Here is a 22,886-nt window from a genome sequence, read left to right as displayed (position 1 = left end):
GAAAAAAAAATTACTTCCCCCCCGAGCTTCCCCCGACCCCAGCCCCGAGAACAGCTTGCTATCCGCAAGCCTAGGGAGCCCGGCGGGAAGTCACGCCGGTCTCCCCAGGCTTGCGGAGAGCTGCGCGAAGCCCAGCGCGCCCCAGGCTTCGGAATGCAGGCAGCTCTGCGCAACCCTCGGGAGACCGGCGCGAAGTCACGCCGGTCTCCCGAGGGTTGCGCAGAGCTTCCTGAAGCCTGGAGAGCGAGAGGGGTCAGTGCGCACCGACCCCTCTCGCTCTCCAGGCTTCAGCGAAAGCCTGCATTCACCCCATGGGACGCACACACATTTCCCCTTCAGTTTTGGAGGGGGGAAAGTGCGTCCTATAGGGCGAAAAATACGGTATATTGCACATGCCTCCAACTACAGAGAGTTTTGTAGTAATGGCAGGTTCTTTTTTGTATTCTTGGTGTAGGCACACAAGTGGGGAAACCTGTGCCTGCTGAGTGCATTCCTGAAACAGTGTTAGTCTATAGAGACTTCTTGGTGGCAAGGTCTATCCTACGGTTCCAGCGCATATGCATATGCTTGGTTCCACATGCTTAGTTCTTCTTCCACAGCTGCAGTTGTGACATCATGAAGAACATTCCTTTGGTCTGCAGACCAAGTGAGCAAGACACTGAGTCTTTGTTTCTACAGCTCTCCCTCTCTTTCCTTTACATTTCCCCCTCCATTGGTTTTGTGATTTTGTTTTCTTCCCTTCTTTGTTCCCCCCTCCCCTGCACCTTGTGGCATAGCAGCCTACATTTAAGAAATGCAAAAGTTGAGATGGGAAATTGGCCATCATTGGCCACAAGTCTTTTGAGTAAAGGATTTTGATGGCTTCTTGTGAGCATTGCCAAAAATTCACTAAGCAGGCTTGCCAGAAACATTCAAACTTTCTGTGTTGTGCTTTGGAATCAAACCTTATTTGATTCTGGCCAAAGGCTGTGTACCCATTAGTACTGAGTCCAGTGCACTCTCACCACTGACTTTTGAATCTGTGCACACTGTTGGGATTTTAGCCCTCACCAGTTGCCATGCTGGCAGGAAACAGCAGGTGCTGTCTCACAGCGTGGGAACAGAAGTGAGGCACTGTTCTCAAAACAAAAAAAATTCCTTCCAGTAGCACCTTAAAGACCAACTAAGTTAGTTCTTGGTATGAGCTTTCGTGTGCATGCACACTTCTTCAGATACACTGAAACAGAAGTTGCCAGATCCTTCTATATAGTGAGAAGGTGGGGAGGGGTATTACTCAGAAGGGTGGTGGGAATGGGTGATTGGCAGATAGCTGTGATGAGCCTGTTGACGACTCTTAACGACTGCAATAGGTCTTACAGGAAAAAGCAAGGGGTGAGAAGGTGAAAAATGGCTTTGTCATGTATAATGAGATAAGAATCCAATGTCTTTGTTCAGACCAGGTCACTGCACACGAAAAGCTCATACCAAGAACTAACTTAGTTGGTCTTTAAGGTGCTACTGGAAGGATTTTTTTTTGTTTTGACTGGCAGACCAACACGGCTACCTATCTGCACTGTTCTCAGACTGTGTGCTCACTGAGAGCTGGGAGGCGTTTCTCTCAGTCTCTTTCTCTTCCGCTCTGAGGAGAGTGCTGGGTTGTGTCGTGAAACCCAGAGGTTGACTGCTCAGACATGCAGTCCTTTGTGTTTTGTTGTTTTGCAGTGAATAAAATGTAGCAAAGAAACTACGAGACTGCCTTTTCCCTTCTGGAGTTTGAAAGGGAAATTGGTATTGTCAGGGGTTCAGGAGCAGAGGCGAGGGCAAGGGAGGAAACAGAGAGCGAGGGGGAGGAGTCCGAAGAAAGGATGAGTGATGACGACGACCCGAGATCTCCGAGTCTTTCCAGTGAATCGGAAGATTCACAGAAAGGAGCGCCAGTGGCCAGAGCAAAGGGGGGGCCTAGGGGGACACCCCAGGAGGAAGGGACCAGCGGGGGTTCAGAGGGCAGCAGTTGGAAATCGGGGCCAGCGTCCCCACCAGAGCGCAGTGGAGAGGAAGGACGTCAGGGATCGAGCCCTGGCAGCTCGCAGCGGGGAGGAGGGCATGAGTCAGGAGTGACCACGCCCCCATCGGGGAGCGAAGAAACGGTCAAGCGGAAAGTGGGAGGCTGGGCGCGCGCGCCAAGTTCAAATGCACAGGAAGGCAGCGCAGTAAGCAGCCCGGAAAGTGAGCCGGGTCCTAAAGCACCAACGCAAGGAGACAGGAGGGTCCAGGGGGTCAGCGTCAGAGGAGTCCCGGAGGGAGGAGACCACGGGGGGCAGAGGGACCCAGAGAAGGACGGTCAGGCGGAAAAGGTGGAGTAAGGCGAGGATATTAAGTTGGTGTACGAGGGGCGGAGATTCAGACAGAGCTTCGCTGGTCTAGCCATAAGACGTAGAGTTGCACGCAGCAGCTTGGAAATGGAAACTGTAACTCAATAAAAACTTTTATAAAGCGAACGCTGGCTAGCGTGATCCTCTGTGAGCTGGGATCGGAGAGCAGCTCTGACAGTAAGCTCCGTCTCTCATTCCTGTGGGCATCGAAAGCCTAGCGGAGAGGAGAGAAGGCTGGTGCCTACTCGAGAGCTCACGAACGGCAGACAAGATGACGGCCGAACAACAGATAGCGGATCTCAGAGAAGCAGTGACACAACTGAATGCCGAGGTACTTGCATCCAGGAAGAGAGAGGAGGACGCAGCTACTGCCTACAGAGATCTCCAGGTCAGATTGGAAATGCTTACGAAGCAAGGGCAACTGACACCCAGACCGGAGGGGATTGGGTTGGGGAGACGAGCAGGCGGTCTAGTCTCTCACTTCGATGGGAATTGCAACAGTACCCCAACTTTAGAGCAGATGTAAAGTGTGCACTGCAACTGTTGGAAAAGGACTTTAGAGATGAGCAAGAGAAGGTGGGGTTTATCATGTCCCATTTGCATGGAGATGCTAAAGCATGGCTGCGCAATTTGTGGAGAGATAAGGATCCGGCGCTCCAAAATGCGGATGCCTTCATTAAAGCGATGGATGGGTGCTTCTTATCAAGCATAGACGTGGATCTTGCCCGGAAGGAGGTACATGGACTTAAGCAGGGGAGGGCCAGTGTACGGCAGTATCATGCCCGCTTTTTTGCATTGGTCAGTGCCCTGGAATGGGACAGAGATTCGGCGCCAGTCAGAGACCTGTTTTGGGAAGGCTTGAGCGGCCCGGTTAAGGACGAAATTGCGAGGGGGGAGAGACCCCGGAGCACGCAGGAGATCGTTCAGAGGGCGCTCGCAGTTGGGGTCCGTCTGGAGGAACGTCCTTGGGGCAAGGACGAAGGGCGCGGAGGGCGCGAACCAGCCAGAGGCTACTCCTTCGTTCCCAGAGAAGCAGCGCGTGCGCAATCCACGCCTCCGCCAGGAGGAGGAGCGGAACCTATGGAGGTTGGCGGTGCAAGGGCTCAGTCAGCAACCAGAGCCCTAGCACCGGGAGCAGTGAAAGCAAAGCCTCCTAGAGGGAACCGGAAGTGCTACATCTGCGACAATCCCCAGCACATGGCGAAAGAGTGTCCCCAGAGGCTCCACAAGCACACTGCAGCCTCAGCAATGGTAACTGCAGCGACTCAGCAAGGAGAACCACAGCAGGGAAACGAAGGAGTCTGGCTGGAGACAGAGGCACTGGGGCCCAGCCAGACGTGTCAGTGAAGCAGTCCCCAGAGATATTGCAACCCACGGACCCCCTCCTGCCCAAACCAGTAGTGCGGCTCACCGCATCGCTCCAACTACCCAATGGACTCACCATGGACGTGCCAATCACTATTGACTCAGGAAGCAATGCGGACTTTATAGGGCAAGACTTTGTCGAACAGCACGATATACAGTTGCTGCCTGCCACACTGCCCCTGCAGGTAGTCACGGTGGATGGCAGGGAGCTGCTCGGGGGACAAGTCGTGAAGCAAACGCCACCAATGGTGATGCGACTTGGGAACCACAGGGAAGTCATCAGCTTCAATGTCACTCAATTATCGGACACGCCCATTGTATTGGGCATGAGTTGGCTGGACAAGCACAGCCCGGCGATGGCGTGGAATCAGAGACAGCTGACTTTCGGCTCTTCCTATTGTGCTGAACACTGCATCCTGCCCCAGCAGGAGGGAGAGGAAGAGGAGTCACAGCTGCAGCTTGGGACGCTGCAAGCTGTTCCCCACAAGTACGCAGACTTTTTGGAGGTTTTCTGCGAGAAGGAGGCGGACAAGCTACCCCCCCACAGACCATACGACTGCAAGATCGAGCTCCTACCAGGGGCGGCGTTGCCAAAGGGGAAACTGTACTCCATGTCTGAGGACGAACTACAGGACCTCAAAGAGTTCATAGATCACAATCTGGAGCGCGGTTTCATCCGAGAGTCCAAGGCAGTGGGGGGCAGTCCGGTATTCTTTGTCAAGAAGAAAAACACGCCCCAAAAAAGGCTCGTGGTGGACTATCGGATTTTGAACGCTGTGACCAAGCCATCGGACTTCCCCATGCCCAGGATCGACGACCTCCTCGCGACGGTGCGCAAAGGACGCGTCTTCACCAAGTTGGACCTCCGAGGGGCGTACAACCTCATTCGTATGCGGGAGGGCGACGAGTAGAAGACGGCCATGTTCACGCCCCTGGGCACCTACGAATACAGAGTTATGCCTTTTGGATTACAAAATGGCTCCCACTGCTTTCAAGCTTTTATGCATCACATCTTGGCAGGGCTGCTCTACAAGAAGTGTGTCTGTTTCCTGGATGACATACTCATCTTTTCTGAATCGCAGCACGATCACGACAGAGACGTCAAAGAAGTGCTGAGCAGACTACAGCAGCATAGGCTCTACGCCAAGCTGGAAAAATGCCAGTTCGACGTGTCGGAGGTGGACTTCCTGGGCTACAGGTTGTCAGACAAAGGGCTCGCAATGGACAGCGCCAAGGTTCGCGCAGTTTTGGATTGGAAAAGTCCGCGCAACCGGAAGGAGGTCCAGCGGTTTGTGGGCTTTGCGAACTTCTATCGCAAGTTCATCAAGGGGTTCGCGATGCAGACGGCGGCCATCACGGACACGCTCAGCTCCAAGAAGAAGAAATTCATCTGGACGGCGCAAGCAGAGCAGTCCTTTCAGGCACTCAAGCGTCTCTTCGTGTCGGAGGAGCAGCTACTACACGTCAACCCCAGCAGACCAATGAGGGTGGAGACGGACGCTTCAGACAGAGCCGTAGGAGCAGTTCTGTTGCAGCAAGACCCGCAGGGGGCTTGGAGGCCGGGAGCGTTCTACTCCAGGAAGCTCACCAAGTCAGAACAGAACTACACCATCTGGGACAGAGAGTTGTTAGCCATTCATGCAGCCTTCAAGGCGTGGAGGCACTTCCTGATCGGAGCCAAGCACACAGTGCAGGTCCGCACGGACCACAAGAATCTGGAGCACTGGCGCACGGCGAGGTTCCTGAACCAGAGGCAAATACGTTGGGCAGAGTTCTTTGCGGACTTCGACTTCCGTATAGAGTATGTCCCGGGGGACACCAACATCATGGCGGACGCCCTCTCCCGTAAACCGCAGTACCTCAAAGAGGCGACGCCAGCGGCGGCCATGCATATCTTCGCACCGACAGCGTGGGCGTGCGCTTCGGCGACTGTTGACCTGGAGGCGGTACGACGTGCATTGCAGGACGACTCTTTCGCGCGAGCAAAGATGGCAGAGGCGCACAGGGGCACGGCGGCGACCGACGAGTTCCAGGTTTGCGATGGATTACTCCTCCGTAAAGGGGCCATCTACGTGCCAGGGGACGATCTTCGCGCCAAGGTACTGCAGCAGTTGCACGACGCGCCCACTGCCGGGCACTTTGGCACAGAGAAGACGATAGAATTAGTCGCCAGGGACTTCTGGTGGCCCAGAATGAGAGGGGAAGTCGCGGACTACGTGGCGAGGTGCGACACCTGCCAGAGGGCCAAACCAGTACACAGACCGCCGGCGGGACTGCTGGAACCTCTGCAAACCCCGTTCGAACCATGGGAGAGAGTGGCCCTGGACTTTGTCACGGATCTGCCCAGCTCGAGGGGCAAAACGGCAGTGCTAGTGGTGGTGGACTTGCTCTCCAAGATGGCACATTTCATTCCGTGCGCGAAGGTGGCCACGGCGGAACAAACCGCCAAACTGTTCATAGACCACGTGTTCAAGGTTCACGGTCTGCCGCGGTCTATACTGTCTGACAGGGGGCGGCAGTTCATCTCGAACTTCTGGCAGAAACTGATGGGCTTCCTGAACGTCAAGATCAACCTGGCTTCGGCTAGACACCCGCAGACCAACGGGCAAGCGGAGCGGGTCAATGCCATCATGCAGCAGTACCTGAGATGCTACGCAAATCAACAGCCTGCAACGTGGGTGGACTACCTGCCGCTCGCCGAGTTCGCCTACAACAACACGAAACACGTGTCCACAGGGGTGACGCCGTTCTTCGCCAACAACGGAAGGCACCCCAGAACCTTCCCGGGACTGGAATGAATGGGGGAGGGGGAGCCGCAGACAGCAGACGCGTTCGCGTCAGAGTTGCAAGAGGTCCACGACCAACTTCGGCGGCACCTGGAGCTGGCTAAACACGCATACAAGGTGCAAGCGGACAAACACAGGAGAGTCGGCGAAGAGATCCAGGTGGGAGACTGGGTCTGGTTGGCAGCCCAAGCAGTGCCGGCCAGGTCATTAGCGAAGAAGAAACTAGGGCATAAACAACTAGGGCCCTACCAAGTCGAAGACCAGGTCAACCCGGTGGCTTTCAGGCTGATGCTTCCGGAGGGTTCCAGAATGCATCCGGTGTTCCACAGGTCGGTACTCACTCCCTACAAGACACCTCACAGGTTTCAGAAACCAGGAACGGCTCCGAGTCCGCTACGAGAGGGAACCGAACAAGGGGGAGTGACACAAGAGGAGTCCGTCAACGAGGTCACAGAGATTTTGGACTCTAGATGGGGAGAAGAGGGAGTAGAATACCTCCTCGCCAAGGAGGGCTTCCCGGCCAGTGCCAACAGCTGGGTGCCAGGCTACGCCTTGGAGGAACCTCTGCTCAAGGACGAGTTTCACGCCCTTTTCCCACACAGGCCCATGCCAGCAGACTTTTTCGACGATTGGCTTTTCACACCGACACTTTCAGCCAGCACTTTCCACGGGTTCGACTCGGACAAGGAACCGACAATGGACACGCGTTCCCCGGAGGGGTCGCCCTCGGGAGCTGCCTCAGAGCCCTCGTATTGGTGGGACGATAGACCAGAGGAGCAGTGGCGCAGGAAGTGGCTGGAGGTTCCAGGTCGAGCGACGGACCCGGGAACGACTGAGGCGGAGACGGACGTGGACATGTTCGGGGAGGACCTGGGCTTCAAGCACGGTGGCACAGAGATGGAAGCGGAGGTGACCGCTGTCGACGAGCGCAGGGAGGAAGAATCGGAAGTCTTCAGTTGGAGGCCCGCCAAGGGAAGCGAACTGTATCCGGCATTCGTCCCCATGACTCGGCAGCACCCAGCTCCCGCACCGGAAGGAGGGGAGGGGGGAAAGGGGGGCTTCGAGGGGGGGATGGATGTCAGGGGTTCAGGAGCAGAGGCGAGGGCAAGGGAGGAAACAGAGAGCGAGGGGGAGGAGTCCGAAGAAAGGATGAGTGATGACGACGACCCGAGATCTCCGAGTCTTTCCAGTGAATCGGAAGATTCACAGAAAGGAGCGCCAGTGGCCAGAGCAAAGGGGGGGGCCTAGGGGGACACCCCAGGAGGAAGGGACCAGCGGGGGTTCAGAGGGCAGCAGTTGGAAATCGGGGCCAGCGTCCCCACCAGAGCGCAGTGGAGAGGAAGGACGTCAGGGATCGAGCCCTGGCAGCTCGCAGCAGGGAGGAGGGCATGAGTCAGGAGTGACCACGCCCCCATCGGGGAGCGAAGAAACGGTCAAGCGGAAAGTGGGAGGCTGGGCGCGCGCGCCAAGTTCAAATGCACAGGAAGGCGGCGCAGTAAGCAGCCCGGAAAGGGAGCCAGGTCCTAAAGCCCGACGCAAGGAGACAGGAGGGTCCGGGGGGTCAGCGTCAGAGGAGTCCCGGAGGGAGGAGACCACGGGGGGCAGAGGGACCCAGAGAAGGACGGTCAGGCGGAAAAGGTGGAGTAAGGCGAGGATATTAAGTTGGTGTACGAGGGGCGGAGATTCAGACGGAGCTTCGCCGGTCTAGCCATAAGACGTAGAGTTGCACGCAGCAGCTTGGAAATGGAAACTGTAACTCAATAAAAACTTTTATAAAGCGAACGCTGGCTAGCGTGATCCTCTGTGAGCTGGGATCGGAGAGCAGCTCTGACAGGTATGCTTTTCTTATGAAAGAGAAGTTGCCTATTGACCTGGACTGGAGCAAGATTCCTGAATAGCAGCCAGGGGATGACCATCGAAATGTTTCGTCTTTGGAGTGTACCGGGAGGCTGGCATAGCTCCCGGGCTGGTGACATTTCAACATACACGTTACCCATTATGAAGCACTATCTTGTACAGTGGTACCTTGGTTCTCAAACTTAATCCATTCCAGAGGTTCGTTCCAAAACCAAAGTGTTCCAAATCCAAGGCATGCTTTCCCATAGAAAGTAATGCAAAATGGATAAATCCATTCCAGACTTTTAAAAACAACCCCTAAAGCAGCAATTTAACATGAATTTTACTATCTAACGAGACCGTTGATCCATAAAATGAAAGCAATAAACAATGTACTGCAGTCACACACACAGTCAATCAATCAATCAATCAGTAGCTGAACTGGGTTCCACACAGTCACAAAACAAAAAAAAAGAGTAACAAAAACGCAAAATAAGTAGCAAAAACAGACTGACCTCAGTGTAACACTCCATAACAGAAGCGTGGCACTCAAATTAGAAGCATAACTCTCAAACTGGAAGTGTAACACTCAAAATGGAGCATGTTCGGCTTCTGAAAATTTTTTGCAAACCGGAGCACGCACTTCCGGCTTTGCAGTGTTTGGGTTCTAAGTTGTTTGAGTATCAAGGCATTTGAGAACCACTGTAGTCTCTGTGGTAATTATGCTTTACAGAGTTGTGCAGAAGTTGCCCCGGGTAATTTGTATCTGAAACTGACTGAGATTTACAGACTGACTCTGAGGCAAACAGCAGCATAACATGATATACTTGCTGCTCTAACAGTTAAAACTTACACAACAATTGATAACTGAACTAATGGGGGGCGGGGATTGCCTCAGGCACATGACATCACAAGATTCTATGCTACAGCATTAACCCTCAGTTTATTGGGAAATATTGCTGCTTGATGCATTTTACCTCAAACCAGCTTTGATCTGAAAGGGAAGCATGAGCTATTTTCACTTTGTAGTTAAATGGAAGTGTGTACATTTGGGACTGGTCAACTTAATCCTGTGTGCAGGTGTTTGGGCTGAGTGGGTATGAAGATGAGTCTTTCTGTTGCAAGCTTATACAGGCTCCTAAGTCAGGCCAATAAGACCCAGGAGCCGGGAGGAGATAGATTCCAACGATTTATTACTTTCTAAGCAATAGGTTGTCTTTGTCCATGTCCATGGAGTTTTCTTGGCAAGGATACTGGAGTGGCTTGCCGGTTCCTCCTCCAGGTGGATCACGTTTGGTCAAAACTCTCCACTATGACCTGTTCATCTTGTGTGCCCTGCTCGGCATAGTTCATAGCTTCTCTGAGTTCTTCAAGCCCCTTCGCCACGGCAAGGCAGTGATCCATGAAGGGGATCGTGAAGCTGAGGCTCCAGTACTTTGGCCACCTCATGAGAAGAGAAGACTCCCTGGAGAAGACACTGATGCTGGGAAAGATGGAGGGCACAAGGAGAAGGGTGACAGAGGACGAGATGGTTGGATAGTGTTTTCGAGGTTACCAGCATGAGTTTGACCAAACTGCGGGAGGTAGTGGAGGACAGAGGTGCCTGGCGTGCTCTGGTCCATGGGGTCACGAAGAGTCGGACACGACTAAACGACGAAACAACAACAAAAGCAATAGGTTATAGCGGGATAGGTCCACAAAGGCTGCAACTGCGATTCAGTGGTCTGGGGGTGATATTTATAAGTTTTTACATAAAGCAGTTCAATTTTCTTCAGTCATATGCATTGAAGCATTTCTAATTACCTCATTCAGTTATTGGATACATTTCATGTTAGTGTGCTTGTGCAAACTAAGCATAAGCATTGGCTGTTTTGCTGTCATCTATATGGCCTCCATGTAGAAACATTGTGTTACATTTTTATAGCAAAATCTATTGTCCTTTTGTTGAACCTGCATAAATAGCTGTGTATGTTCTGCAATAAAAACGTTAGCTTCTTCTCTTCCCATGGGAAAGGGTGCTTGCATAACAAAAGCTTTCTCAGCAGTTCCAAAGCTTTTTGCAGTTTCTTAGCATTTCCTTAAAGCAATAGGCTTTTGGGGCCCTTGGAGCCCCTCCCACATTTCTAGCTTGGCACAAGTGTGAGGATGAGAGAGAGAGAATATTTTTCACTGTGAAGTACAGTCTGTCCGGGGCTCCCTCTTTTAAGTTCATTGCCCCTTTTTCAGTCAAGCTAAGTGTGAGTGAGTCAGTGGAAGGTAGTTTCATTTGTTTTTCTTGATTACTAGTCATCAGGGTATTATTTAACCCCTTTGAGGTAAAGGCTGCATTAATTTTTTCCCGGCCATGTGGTTGATTCCCCTCAGGTCCCTTGCTATCGTGCCACCAATAACTGGAAGTGACGGAAGCAGCTGCTTTCTTTAACTTTCTTTTGCACCTGTAGCAATTTTAAGTGAAGTGTTGGGAAGAATTGTTTTTTCCCTCTTTAGCCAAACGGTTGAAGTTCATAGTTACAATAAATATGGCAAAAATAATGGATAATTAATGGCAAAAATAATGGATAATTAATAAAAGCAAACAAACAAACAAACAAACAAACAAATAAATACAACTATTATTTTGTTGTTGAAAGTTAAGAACATAGCAATATATCACAGTTTCTATAGCTGTAGGCTATAGAAGGGTATTTAAAATGAGAGTTTGCAACTTCCGGTCGGCTGCAGAGCCATTACAGATGCGGATTTAGCCTCTTGGGGAAAGTCCGAGCTCGGCAGGAGATTTGGAGCTACACAAAGGCGCTGTGAGCTGCGTTAAAAAACCCCAAAGGGAGTTTTGGGTGCAGGGGATCGGGCGGCGCCCTTGGTGTCTATCCTTTTAGTCGGACGGCTCTGTAAAAAGAGGTCAAATGACCAGGGGATTGAGGCGCGGGTGCTTGGGATCTATCGCTACTCCTGCCTTGCAAGGCCTCTGTTTCCGGTGGCAAAAAAGCACCTGGCTTCCTGATGCAAAAAGACTGACTGGATGTGAAGTAAAATTTTGGAGTATTTGGCGAACAGATGGCATAATGGGATGTAAACAGGGAGTCCGTCCCATTGCTGGTGAGAAAAGGGCGCAGTAAGAATTTCTACGAAATCGAAAGTACGTGAGTTCCTTTTTCCGCAAGCGGATATAATTTTAGTGCTATTCCACTAGCCTCATAAGGCAGGGCTGAATGGATTTCTAAAAAAATATATAATTTTACTCCAGATTTATAGACTTTAGATTTCATTTTGACTGAAAGACAGTTCTGAAACGCTGGGGGAGGAGAAACCCCGGCCGGCTCTGCCAAAGGCAACTTTGTTTCCAGGGCTGCTGGCGATCGATACAGAGGTGTTATAAAGTAATAACTATTCGGACTACTCATTTCTAGCAACGAACGGAGCTAATATGAAAAAGTGTGGGATGAAGTTAAGAGAGATTTGGAAGTGTGGGGAAGAATGAAACTATCACTTATGGGAAGAATCTGGAATTATGGAAGCCAGGGGGGGGGGGGAGTCGATGCTCTGATTGAGCAAAGATGTATGTGATGATAAAATTTTATTTTGATTGTATTAAAAAAAAGAAAATTCAATAAATATTGTTATAAAAATAAAATAAAATGAGTGTTGGCAAATGTGTCCTCTTTTTTGCTTCTCAAAATATGGCGACCGTACTTCAACATAACCACAGACTGTGTAACTTGTTGTAATCAAGTTTGTCTGTACAACTTTTAATGAAGTTTTTTTTCTTAAAGTATGGAAACTGTTGCCTTAGTGGAGTCTTTAATTGGTGCCAACACAACTTATGCACCATCCTTTCAAACCTTTGGCAGTGTGCCTTTCTCCTTTGTTTTTTGGAGCGTAGCCTTTCTTGGGGCAATTTAAGCTTCTGAGGATGTAGGGTAACTTGCAGCTCTGCACTCCAGTCCTCTCTTCCTGACATTATATTGGGACAAGGTAGTCTTCCATCCAGATTCTTAATTTCTGCCAAAGACTTCGTCAAACTTCCACCCCAACTTTATATTACCTTTTTTCTTGCCCCCTGCTCTGTGTTGATCGTTGATCTTTGTGTTGATTGGACCTTGTTATCCTAAAAAACAACAACCCTAATATTGTCATTGTTAATGCCACTCTGTATAAAGATCACAAACTTTCTCCTCAGTGGGTGGGTTACAAGAGTGCTCATCGTCCCCTGCAATATGGCTTCAGAGTGTGCTGCATGCAGGCTATAGCTGCCTTTGCAGCAACCACTAGGATAATGTTAATCCCAGAGCCATGTTGAGCTACAACATCATCACAGCTCTTGACTTTCAACTTCCACTGTGCTCTTGATACTTCAGCCTGTGCTGATGTATTTTTTGGAACAATAATCCTCCAATGTGTTAACTCTTTAGGACAACCTACTACAAATTTCAGATGAGAAAGCTTGCTATTCTCCCATATGTGTGTCTGCACAGAGACCATGAAGAAGGATGGGTAGCTTGACCTTAACTGAAGTTCTCTTGAGTGATCATATGTGGAGTCACACAACTTTCTCAGCTGCACACTGTGGTTAGATATTGAATGTTGGTATGGCAATTTTTGAACTGAGCAAAACCTCTTTGGACTTGCAAGCTGGAACTTAAGGGGTGGAGTATGTGAAGATGCACTGCATAGACATAAGTATTTCCATATGAATGGTTCTACAGATGACCATTCTCAAGAACTTCAGTTACAAGTATGCAACTTATATTTTCTAATATAGTTTCAGATGGCCGCAATGGGAAAGGCCGCATCGGATCTCCAGATGAAGAACAAGAAGCTGCAAGCCAAATTAACCAAAATATTGCTCTGGCCATTGCTGGGAATCAGTTTAATCTCCTACGGTCCTATGGTTCATCTGTGTCCACAGTGGTAGGTCTACCTACACTATGTGTTTGCATAATTTTTTCTTGCTTTGTTTCTCCCTATTACTGACCCAAATTCTAGGAGCCAACTTTTAAGGATTTATTATGTTCTTTCATTTGATCTAGTGGGCATACTGAGCATATTTTCCAGGGGGAAGGGCCGTAGCTCAGTGGTAGAACATGCATAAGGTCCCAGGTTCAGTCAGTCTCCAGCATCTCCAGGTAAGGCTGCAAGAGACTCCTGCCTGTAGCCCTGGAAAGCCACTGCCAGTCAGTGTAGACAGTACTAAGCAAGTAGGACCAAATATCCAGTAGTTTCCTATAGCTCTATGCTTCTTTAGCCTCCTTGCTGTTTGGAGCTGATGGGACTTGTAGTCCAAGACTTCTGGAGAGCCGCAGATTGAGGAAGGCTACTCCAGAGTATTTGATGCTGTTTTTTGTTTTTGCAAGTGTGCCGATCACACCTGCAAAAAAACCTACAGAGGTGTACCACCTGAAATAGAGATATTCCCAACTCCCAAATCTAAGTGGCTACAGCAGATTTATTAGCTGGAAACGGCACCTTAAACAATAGAAAGGAGCCCTACCAATTGTGTGACTGGTGACATTCATTAGGACTATTAAATATGCCCTTCTTTATGTCTAACTTTCTTGAACTTCTTATTTTATTTGTTCCAAGCCTTACAAACAATACAACACTTTAAGTCCAGAAACTACACGCCACCTTTTGATCTGTTTCCTGTGGATCATGAAAAACGCTGATCAGAATCTTATTCAGAAATGGGTTGCAGACCTGCCATCTATGCAGCTAAACAGGATTTTAGATGTCCTTTACATCTGTGTCTCAGGCTTTGAGTATAAGGTAAATAGAATGGTGTCCAGTCCATACTTGTGTTTTGATGCGTTACAGACACAGTGTACAGGTTTTCTTGGATGGAAATATGCTACATTTATTTTACAAGTGTGCTTCACTTTTAACTTTGTGCAAAACTTTGTGCAAAATTGAACTTTTCAAGAGGTACAAAATAATTGGTTTGTAGATTTCTTTGTACAGGGCGAGTCTTTTAAAAGAGGCCCCGCATAACATGTGTACTCTGTATCCACGGGGCCTCTTTTGAAGGACTCACCCTGTACATTTAAAAGACATACTAACCTTTTGATACTGGTGGTTTAGCTCACATAATTCTTTATGTCTGTGCAGGGCAAGCAAAGCTCAGACAAAGTCAGCACTCAAGTACTCCAGAAATCAAGGGATGTAAAAGCTCGGCTAGAAGAGGCCTTACTAAGAGGAGAGGGAGCCAGGGGTGAAATGATGAAGCGGTGCAGGATGCCTGCTGGTATGCTCCTTGCTTTTTTATCTCATTTGTGAAACCAAAAAGAAATTGTAGATATAAAAACACAGTTTTCCATAACAACTTTTGACAGCAAAAAATGTCTGAAGAAATATTTGAAAAGAGTAATGACTGAGTTAGAAAATTAAGAAATTGCGTTATACTGAAGGAGCGTCTACACCCTCATCGTTCAGCCCGGTCACTGAGATCCAGCGCCAGGGCCTTCTGGCAGTTCCCTCATTGCGACAAGTGAGGTTACAGGGAACCAGACAGAGGGCCTTCTCGGTAGTGGCGCCCACCCTGTGGAACGCCCTCCCTTCCTATGTGAAGGAAATAAACAGCTGTCTTATCTTTAAAAGAATCTGAAGGCAGCCCTGTTTAGGGAAGTTTTAAATATTTAATGCTGCATTGTTTTTAACACTCGATTGGAAGCTGCCCAGAATGGCTGGGGAAACTCAGCCAGATGGGCGGGGTATAAATAAATTATTGTTGTTGTTGTTGTTGTTGTTGTTGTTGTTGTTGTTGTTGTTGTTGTTGTTCTAAGGGTGCCCTGGAGGATTGTTACACTTTTGTAGGAGGGATTCAAGTGCATACCGGAACTTTAGGCTTATGCAATTAAAGTGGCTGAGAGCAAAGAGAAGCAAGAGCCCTTTCTGTTGAGCTCTGCCTCTTAAACCAGAACCAGTAAAGGTGGTGAATGTTAATAATAATAATAATAATAATAATAATAATAATAATAATAATAATAATATGTTGTTGTTGTTGTTAAACTTAGCTTCCTACAACTAGATGGGATAAACTGTGCTTATATACTTGAAAATGCCTAGGGGAAAAGTGTCAGCAGTAGACAAGGCACTGAATCTAAGTGGATTATCATTGACTATTATTTTCCAAGGCCTTTTGTAAGCAAATCACTTCTTTAAGCAAGTAACTGTACTAGTTTGGCTTCTTCTTGATTGCTTAGTACTGCTCTCCCTCTTCTTTCGTCCTCGAGTTTCTAGAAAGTGACCAGAAAGCTGGTTTGATCATTGTTTCAACTCCCCAATTTGATCCTTACTACAGTATAGGCCAATTGAAGGTGCCCATTTTATGAGGACGTGCATGGAACTAGTCCTCACCTGCTGCTGTTGCTTGCCTTGGCTGCCAAAAGAAGCATACAGGCTGCTTTTTTCTGGTAGCCAGGACAGGTAGCAACCAGGTCAGTAGCACAGCCACTTCTGCAGAAAGGTGAACTGAGCTTGGGACTGGTTGCCAGCCATTCTCTCTTTCTGCTTATTGAAAGAAGGTGGCTTGCAGGTGTTGGTTACACACATATTTTCATTAAGAGGGTAATGCAAGAGTACATCCTATACCTAAGCCAGTGTGGTAGTCCCAGATGATGTTGGGCTGCAACTCCCATCATCCCTTACCATTGGCCATAGTGCCTAAGGCTGGTGTGAGTTAAGAGTCCCTGCAGCATCTGGTAGCACGATGTTGGCTACTCCTGCTGTACCTCACCCAAGTCTGGACTTCTGGGCCTCATACATTTGTCTGCCTCTGTCCAATATTTTGCTTCGTAAAGGTAAAGGACCCCTGACAGTTAACTCCAGTCACGAACGACTCTGGGGTTGCGGTGCTCATCTCGCTTTACTGGCCGAGGGAGCCAGCGTTTGTCCACAGACAAGTTTTTCTGGGTCATGTGGCAAGCATGACTGAGTCGCTTCTGGTGAAACCAGAGCAACGCACGGAAACACCATTTACCTTCCTGCCGGAGCGGTACTGTCAGGAAACTGCCATCAGCTCAGGGGCGAGAGGTGGAAGGGCAGTTGTGTTATAGGGAACCTCGGAAAATCTTGCAAAGCAGTTCCTCCTCCGGCGAGGAGGAAAACCCCGCCTCCAGTGGAAAGGAGGTGCAGGGAGCAGGGGGTATAAGGGAGAGCCTCAACACCAAGCCTGAGCAAACCGGAGAGGAGGGAAGTACCCCTTTGCCAGCGCCTTTTCTGTGCAGTAGGTTTCGGCGCAGGGAGGGGCGGAGAAGGCTGGGGGTCACGCGACTGTTATGCTGGGGGAGGTACAAAGACCGACCACTTCCAGATTCTGATAGCGATTGAGCCAGACATGAACTTACGACGCTCTTCACTGTAAATAGTTTACACTAAGAATAAAGCCTGGAAAAGACAGGTCGGAGTCTTGCCTGTTTGCTCTTGAGCAACCACACCAGCACCTGACAGGTACCTATTTATCTACTTGCACTTTTTGGCGTGCTTTTGAACTGCTAGGTTGGCAGGAGCTGGGACCGAGCAACGGGAGCTCACCCTGTTGCTGGGATTTGCACCACCGACCTTCTGATTGGCAAGCCCAGCGGCTCAGTGGTTTAGACCACAGCACCACCCCTGTCCTGTTTTGCTTCTAGGTTGGTTTTATTTCCTGGCTCTAAGCCCCATTGTTCTCAGGGGCACATGGTTCCCATCTGTTGTATTTCAACAATTCCATACCAAATGTGCTCTTTTAGTTTGTGTGTAAAAAGATACCCTTTCCTTCACTGCTAGCACAATGGATGTAGCCTCTTGCAGAACTCATATCAGTAGGGAAATATTGATATTAAAGTTTCAGTGTGATTCTATGTATGTTGCCCTTGTAGGGAACGATAAATTCCCAGGATTTAATGAGAACCTACGATGGAGGAAAGAGCAGACACACTGGCGGCAAGCAAATGAGAGGCTAGATAAGTAAGTAATTTAATGAATTTTTATTGCTTTAACCAGAGCAGCTTCTCTCTGTGGCCATCTAGTTTCATTCCTGAACCGAGGCAGAAAACTCTATCCTTAAAGCATCCTGGACTGTATAGCTGTTCTGTTCTTAACATATGTGTCAACAGTGGTTTAGACTGCAGCTCTGGTACTAAGTTCCATTGAAGTAAATGAACGATATTTCTGAGTAGACATTTAGAAGAATTTACTGTTAGAGCTTCTTGTTTGCTTCTCTCCCCCCCCCCCCCCAAATAATAAATCTATGGTGGAGGTACCTCTTGTCAGTATTGCAGTGTTTCATTCTCTCGGCCCACACCTTTCAGGTGGTTTGTCAATTTTAGACTTCATGATAAACCAGAGTTATCATAACCATGCTTCGTAAATCCAGACAAGAAGGCACCCTATCTGTCAGAGAACGGGACTCTCTGACAGGACAGAAACAGAGACAGTGGAAGAACAGAGAGAATTCCTAAGAGAAGAGGGGGAAGCAATTAGCAAAAGGAATTCGATCTTTGTGCACACAGAGGAAGGAGAAACACAGAGAGCAGGAATACAGCTGCAGAGCTCAGATAGTGATGCAGACACAGATTTAGGGGGGTACAGTCTCCCAGATCTCGTAGAATAATGAGATTAAATGAGAAGCGAAACTACCCAGAAGAGAAGGTGGCATTTTTCCTGTTGGGGGGAAAGGGGGTGGAGCTTAGTTCCGACAACTGGGTCATCAGAGGAACTGAAATTAGCGGAGCTCCAACCGGAGCTTTTAAAAGTGCCAATAAATCGGGTTCCGCTAGGGGCGCCTTGGAAGATGGCCGACAATACCATCTCTCCAGCTCACACGAGGTAATTAAGAGGCTGAGATGGGAGTAATCAGCCTCCCTAGATTCTTCCCGGTGGAAGGGAAGACACAGTCTCATCCGCAGCTGCCCATAAATCACCCCTGAGTTCGAAAAGAAGGAGGGGGTGAGGGCACTGGATGGAAAGCCCTCGAGTGAGCTCGGATCTCCTGGACACTGTCTCTGGGAACGCTCCAAATTCCATTTCTTAAGATAAAAGATTGGATATAAGATTTATATGACATGCTTCGAGGAAAGAAGGAGTACTTTATCTGCTAATTAAGCCAGCCACTGAGACGCTAAGAGTGATGGATTGGAAAGAAGATAACATCAGAGAACAACATCTAAACCAGTATGTTGAAACGGAACGGAAAGAAGGGGGTATAAAAGTTTTTTCTTCTTCTACAATACTACCTGTCAGAGACTGCCTCCAGGTCCCAGCTCACAGAGGACCCACGCTAGCCAGCGGTAATATACAAAAGTCTTTATTGAAGTACATTATCCATTTTCAAACCCTAGCGTGCGTCTCTACGTCTAGACACTAGACCGGCGAAGCTCCGTCTGAGTCTCCGCCCCCTGTACACCAGCTTAAGACTCTAGCCTTACTCCACCTTTTCCGTCTCTCCTTCCGCCTCTGGGTCCTACCACCCCCCTGGGTCCCTTCCTTCCTGGACGCTTCGGAGGCGGACCCCTCGGACTCTTCCCCCTCCCTTCGTCGGGCTTTAGGACCTGGCTCCCTCTCCGGGCTGCTCATTGCGCCACCCTCTTGTACATTTGAACTTGGCGCACGTGTGCTGCCTCCGACCTTCCTTTTGACCGTTTCCTCGCTCTCTGATGCAGGCGTGGCTAACCCTGACTCATGTCCTTCCGCTGACGGAAAGCTGCCTGATGCCGATGCCTGGGACTCCTCCCCCCTACTGCTCTCCGGTGGGGAAGCTGGTCCCGATTTCCAGCTGCTGCTCTCTGAGTCCCCTCTGGCCCCTCCTTCCTGAGGTGTTCCCTCTGGCAACCCCCTAGCTCTGACCACGGGAGCCCCTTTCTGTGAATCCTCCGATTCGCTGGAGAGACTTAGAGACCTCGGGCGGCTCTCATCGCTCACTTCCCCCTCGGATTCCTCCCCCTCGGTCTCTAATTCTTCCCTTTCCTGTCCCTCTGCTCCTGAGCCCCTGACATCCATCCCCCCCTCGAAGCCCCCCCTTCCCCCCTCCCCTCCTTCCGGTGTGGGTACTGGGTGCTCCGTCGTAGCGGGGGTGAGTGCCGGATACAGTTCGTCCCCCGTGTCGTACATCAAACCGGCGAGGTCCGGCTCGTTCTCCGTGCACTCGTTGACGTCGATCTCCTCTGCTTCCATGTCTCTGCCTTCGTGTTCGAACCCCACGTCCTCCCCCCACACGTCCATGTCCGTCTCGCCCCCGTTCCCCTCTGAGGGCGATGTCTGCCAAGGACCCCCCAGCCACTTCCTGCGCCACTGCTCCTCTGGTCGATCGTCCCACCAATAAGAGCGGTCTGAGGCAGACCCCGAGGGTGAGCCCTCCGGGGAGCGTGTGTCTGGTGCCGGTTCCTCGTCCGAGGCGAACCCCTGGAACGTGCTGGCTGAAAGTGTGGGTGTGAAGAGCCAGTCGTCGAAATACTCGGCTGGCATGGGCCTGTGTGGGAAGAGGGCATGAAATTCTTCCTTGAGCAGAGGCTCCTCCAAGGCATAGTCCGGCACCCAACTGTTGGCACTGGCCGGGGTACCCTCTCTGGCTAGGAGATATTCTACTCCCTCTTCCCCCCATCTCGAGTCTAAAATCTCTGTGACCTCGTTGATGTGCCCCCTCTTGGCGACCCTCCCTTTCTGGGCCCTTCTCTTAGCGGGTCTGGTGCTGTGCTTGGCTCCTGAAATCTATGAGGTGCTTTGTAGGGCGTGAGCACCGATCTATGGAACACCGGATGCATTCTGGAACCCTCCGGAAGTGCTAACCGGAAGGCCACTGGATTGACCTGTGCCTGGACTTGGTAAGGCCCTAGCTGCTTATGCCCTAGCTTCTTCTTCGCTAACGATCTGGTCGGCACTGCTTGCGCTGCTAACCAGACCCAGTCTCCCACCTGTATGTCTTCCCCAACTCTTCTGTGTCTGTCAGCCTGCAGTTTGTATGCGTGCTTTGCTAGTTCTAACTGCCTCCTGAGCTGTTCGTGGACTTCCTGCAACTCCGACGCTAAGGCTTCCACTGCCTGTGGCTCCCCCTCCCCCACTGTCTCTAAACCCGGGAAGGTTCTGGGATGCCTCCTGTTGTTGGCGAAGAACGGCGTCACCCCTGTCGACACGTGCTTCGTATTGTTGTAAGCGAACTCTGCGAGGGGCAGGTAGTCTACCCATGTCGTAGGCTGCTGATTGGCGTAGCATCTCAGGTACTGCTGCATGATGGCGTTGACCCTCTCCGCTTGCCCGTTGGTCTGTGGGTGTCTCGCCGACGCTAGGTTGATCTTGACGTTCAGGATGCCCATCAGCTTCTGCCAGAAGTTCAAGATGAACTGTCGCCCCCGGTCGGAGAGAATAGACCGTGGCAGACCGTGGACTTTAAACACGTGGTCTATGAACAGTTTGGCGGTCTGTTCCGCCGTGGCCACCTTCGCACACGGAATGAAGTGTGCCATTTTGGTAAACATGTCCACCACCACTAGCACTGCTGTCTTTCCCCTCGAACTGGGCAGGTCCGTGACAAAGTCCAGGGCCACCCTCTCCCACGGTTCCAATGGTGTCTGCAGCGGTTCCAGCAGTCCCGCCGGCGGTTTGTGAACTGACTTGGCCCTCTGGCAGGTGTCGCATCTCGAGACGTAATCCGCTACTTCCCCCCGCATCTTGGGCCACCAAAAGTCTCTGGCCACTAATTCTACCGTCTTTTCTTTGCCAAAGTGCCCGGCGGTGGGAGCGTCGTGTAGCTGCTGCAGTACCCTTGCGCGGAGGTCGTCTCCCGGCACGTAGAGCGCTCCCTTGCGGATGAGTAACCCGTCTCTTATCTGGAACTCGTCGTCCTTCGCCGTGCCTTTGTGCACCTCCTCCATCTTGGCTCGTGCGAAGGGGTCCTCCTGCAGCGCTTGACGTACGGCGTCCAGGTCCACGGTTGCCGAAGCGCATGCCCACGCTTCCGGTGCGAAAATGTGCTTGGCCGCCGACGGTGCCGCCTCCTCGAGGTATTGCGGCTTTCTGGACAATGCATCCGCCATTACGTTGTTGTCGCCCGGGATGTACTCTATCTTGAAGTCGAAGTCCGCGAAGAACTCCGCCCATCTAATGTGCCTCTGGTTCAGGAACCTCGCCGTGCGCCAGTACTCTAGATTCTTGTGGTCCGTGCGGACCTGCACTGTGTGTCTGGCTCCGATAAGGAAGTGCCGCCATGCCTTGAACGCTGCATGGATGGCTAGCAACTCCCTGTCCCAGATGGTGTAGTTCTGCTCCGACTTGCTGAGCTTCCTCGAGTACAAGGCGCACGGCCTCCAGTCCCCCTGCTGGTCTTGTTGCAACAGGACGGCTCCCACGGCTCTGTCTGAGGTGTCTGTCTCCACCCTCATCGGTCTGCTGGGATTCACATGCAGCAGCTGCTCTTCGGACGCGAAGAGGCGCTTGAGTTTCTGAAAGGACTGCTCCGCTTGCTCCGTCCAGATGAATTTCTTCTTCTTGGAGCTGAGCGTGTCGGTGATGGCCGCCGTCTGCATAGCGAACCCCTTGATGAACTTGCGGTAAAAGTTGGCAAAGCCGACAAACCGCTGGACTTCCTTCCGATTGCGCGGGCTTTTCCAGTCCAATACTGAGCGAACCTTGGCGCTGTCCATGGCGAGCCCCTTGTCCGACAGTTTGTAGCCCAGGAAATCCACCTCCGTCATGTCGAACTGGCACTTCTCCAGCTTGGCGTACAGCCTGTGCTCCTTCAGTCTCTGCAGAACTTCCCTGACATCCCTCTCGTGCGCCTCTCGCGACTCAGAAAATATCAGGATGTCGTCCAGGAAGCATACGCACTTCTTGTAAAGGAGTCCCGCCAACACGTGATGCATGAAGGCTTGAAAACAGTGAGAGCCATTTTGTAATCCGAAGGGCATAACTCTGTATTCGTAGGTGCCCAGCGGCGTGAACATGGCCGTCTTCCACTCGTCGCCCTCCCGCATGCGAATCAGGTTGTACGCCCCTCGCAGATCCAACTTGGTAAAAACGCGTCCTTTCCTCACCGTCGCGAGCAGGTCGTCTATCTTGGGCATGGGGAAGGCCGAGGGCTTGGTTTTCGAGTTCAAAATTCTATAGTCCACCACCAGTCTTTTTTGGGGCGTATCCCGCTTCTTCACAAAGAATACTGGGCTGCCTCCCACCGCTTTCGACTCCCGGATGAACCCGCGCTTCAAATTGTGATCTATGAACTCCCTGAGTTCCTGCAGTTCATCCTCAGACATGGAATACAGTTTCCCGGTTGGCAGCGTCGCCCCCGGCAGGAGGTCAATCTTGCAGTCATAGGGTCTGTGCGGAGGTAGCTTGTCCGCCTCCTTCTCACAGAATACCTCCAAAAATTCCGCATACTTGAGAGGCACTGCTTGCAGCGTGCCCAAATGTAGCTGCGGGTCATCCTCTTCCCCTTCTGGGCTAGGTAGGATGCAATGTTCCGCACAGTAGGAGGAGCCAAAAGTCAGTTGGCGTTGGTACCAAGCCAATGCTGGGCTGTGCCTGTGCAGCCAACTCATGCCCAAAACTACGGGCGTGTCCGACAATTGGGTGACATTGAAGCTGA

General features: G+C 50.7%; 1 protein-coding gene and 1 long non-coding RNA gene across 6 annotated transcripts in view; both read left to right on the top strand.

The window, feature by feature from the left end:
- DOCK8 (dedicator of cytokinesis 8) overlaps nt 1-22,886 on the top strand; it is a 222,054-nt gene that overhangs the window by 159,210 nt on the left and 39,958 nt on the right. For all 5 annotated transcript variants that reach the window (XM_028748429.2, XM_077935898.1, XM_077935899.1 and 2 more), the window contains 4 exons: nt 13,098-13,246; nt 13,919-14,101; nt 14,441-14,576; nt 17,191-17,278. In XM_028748429.2, the coding sequence (XP_028604262.2) occupies nt 13,098-13,246; nt 13,919-14,101; nt 14,441-14,576; nt 17,191-17,278 (556 nt within the window). The remainder of the gene's footprint in view (nt 1-13,097; nt 13,247-13,918; nt 14,102-14,440; nt 14,577-17,190; nt 17,279-22,886) is intronic.
- LOC144329178 (uncharacterized) lies at nt 405-10,944 on the top strand. Its single transcript, XR_013394590.1, has 2 exons — nt 405-1,767; nt 8,337-10,944. It is a non-coding gene; the product is annotated as an uncharacterized LOC144329178 (long non-coding RNA).

This window comes from Podarcis muralis, chromosome 11, assembly GCF_964188315.1.
Source record: "Podarcis muralis chromosome 11, rPodMur119.hap1.1, whole genome shotgun sequence".
Taxonomy (NCBI): Eukaryota; Metazoa; Chordata; class Lepidosauria; order Squamata; family Lacertidae; genus Podarcis; species Podarcis muralis.
The sequence above is the reverse complement of the archived record's forward strand: the minus strand, read 5'-3'. Positions and strand labels throughout refer to the sequence as shown.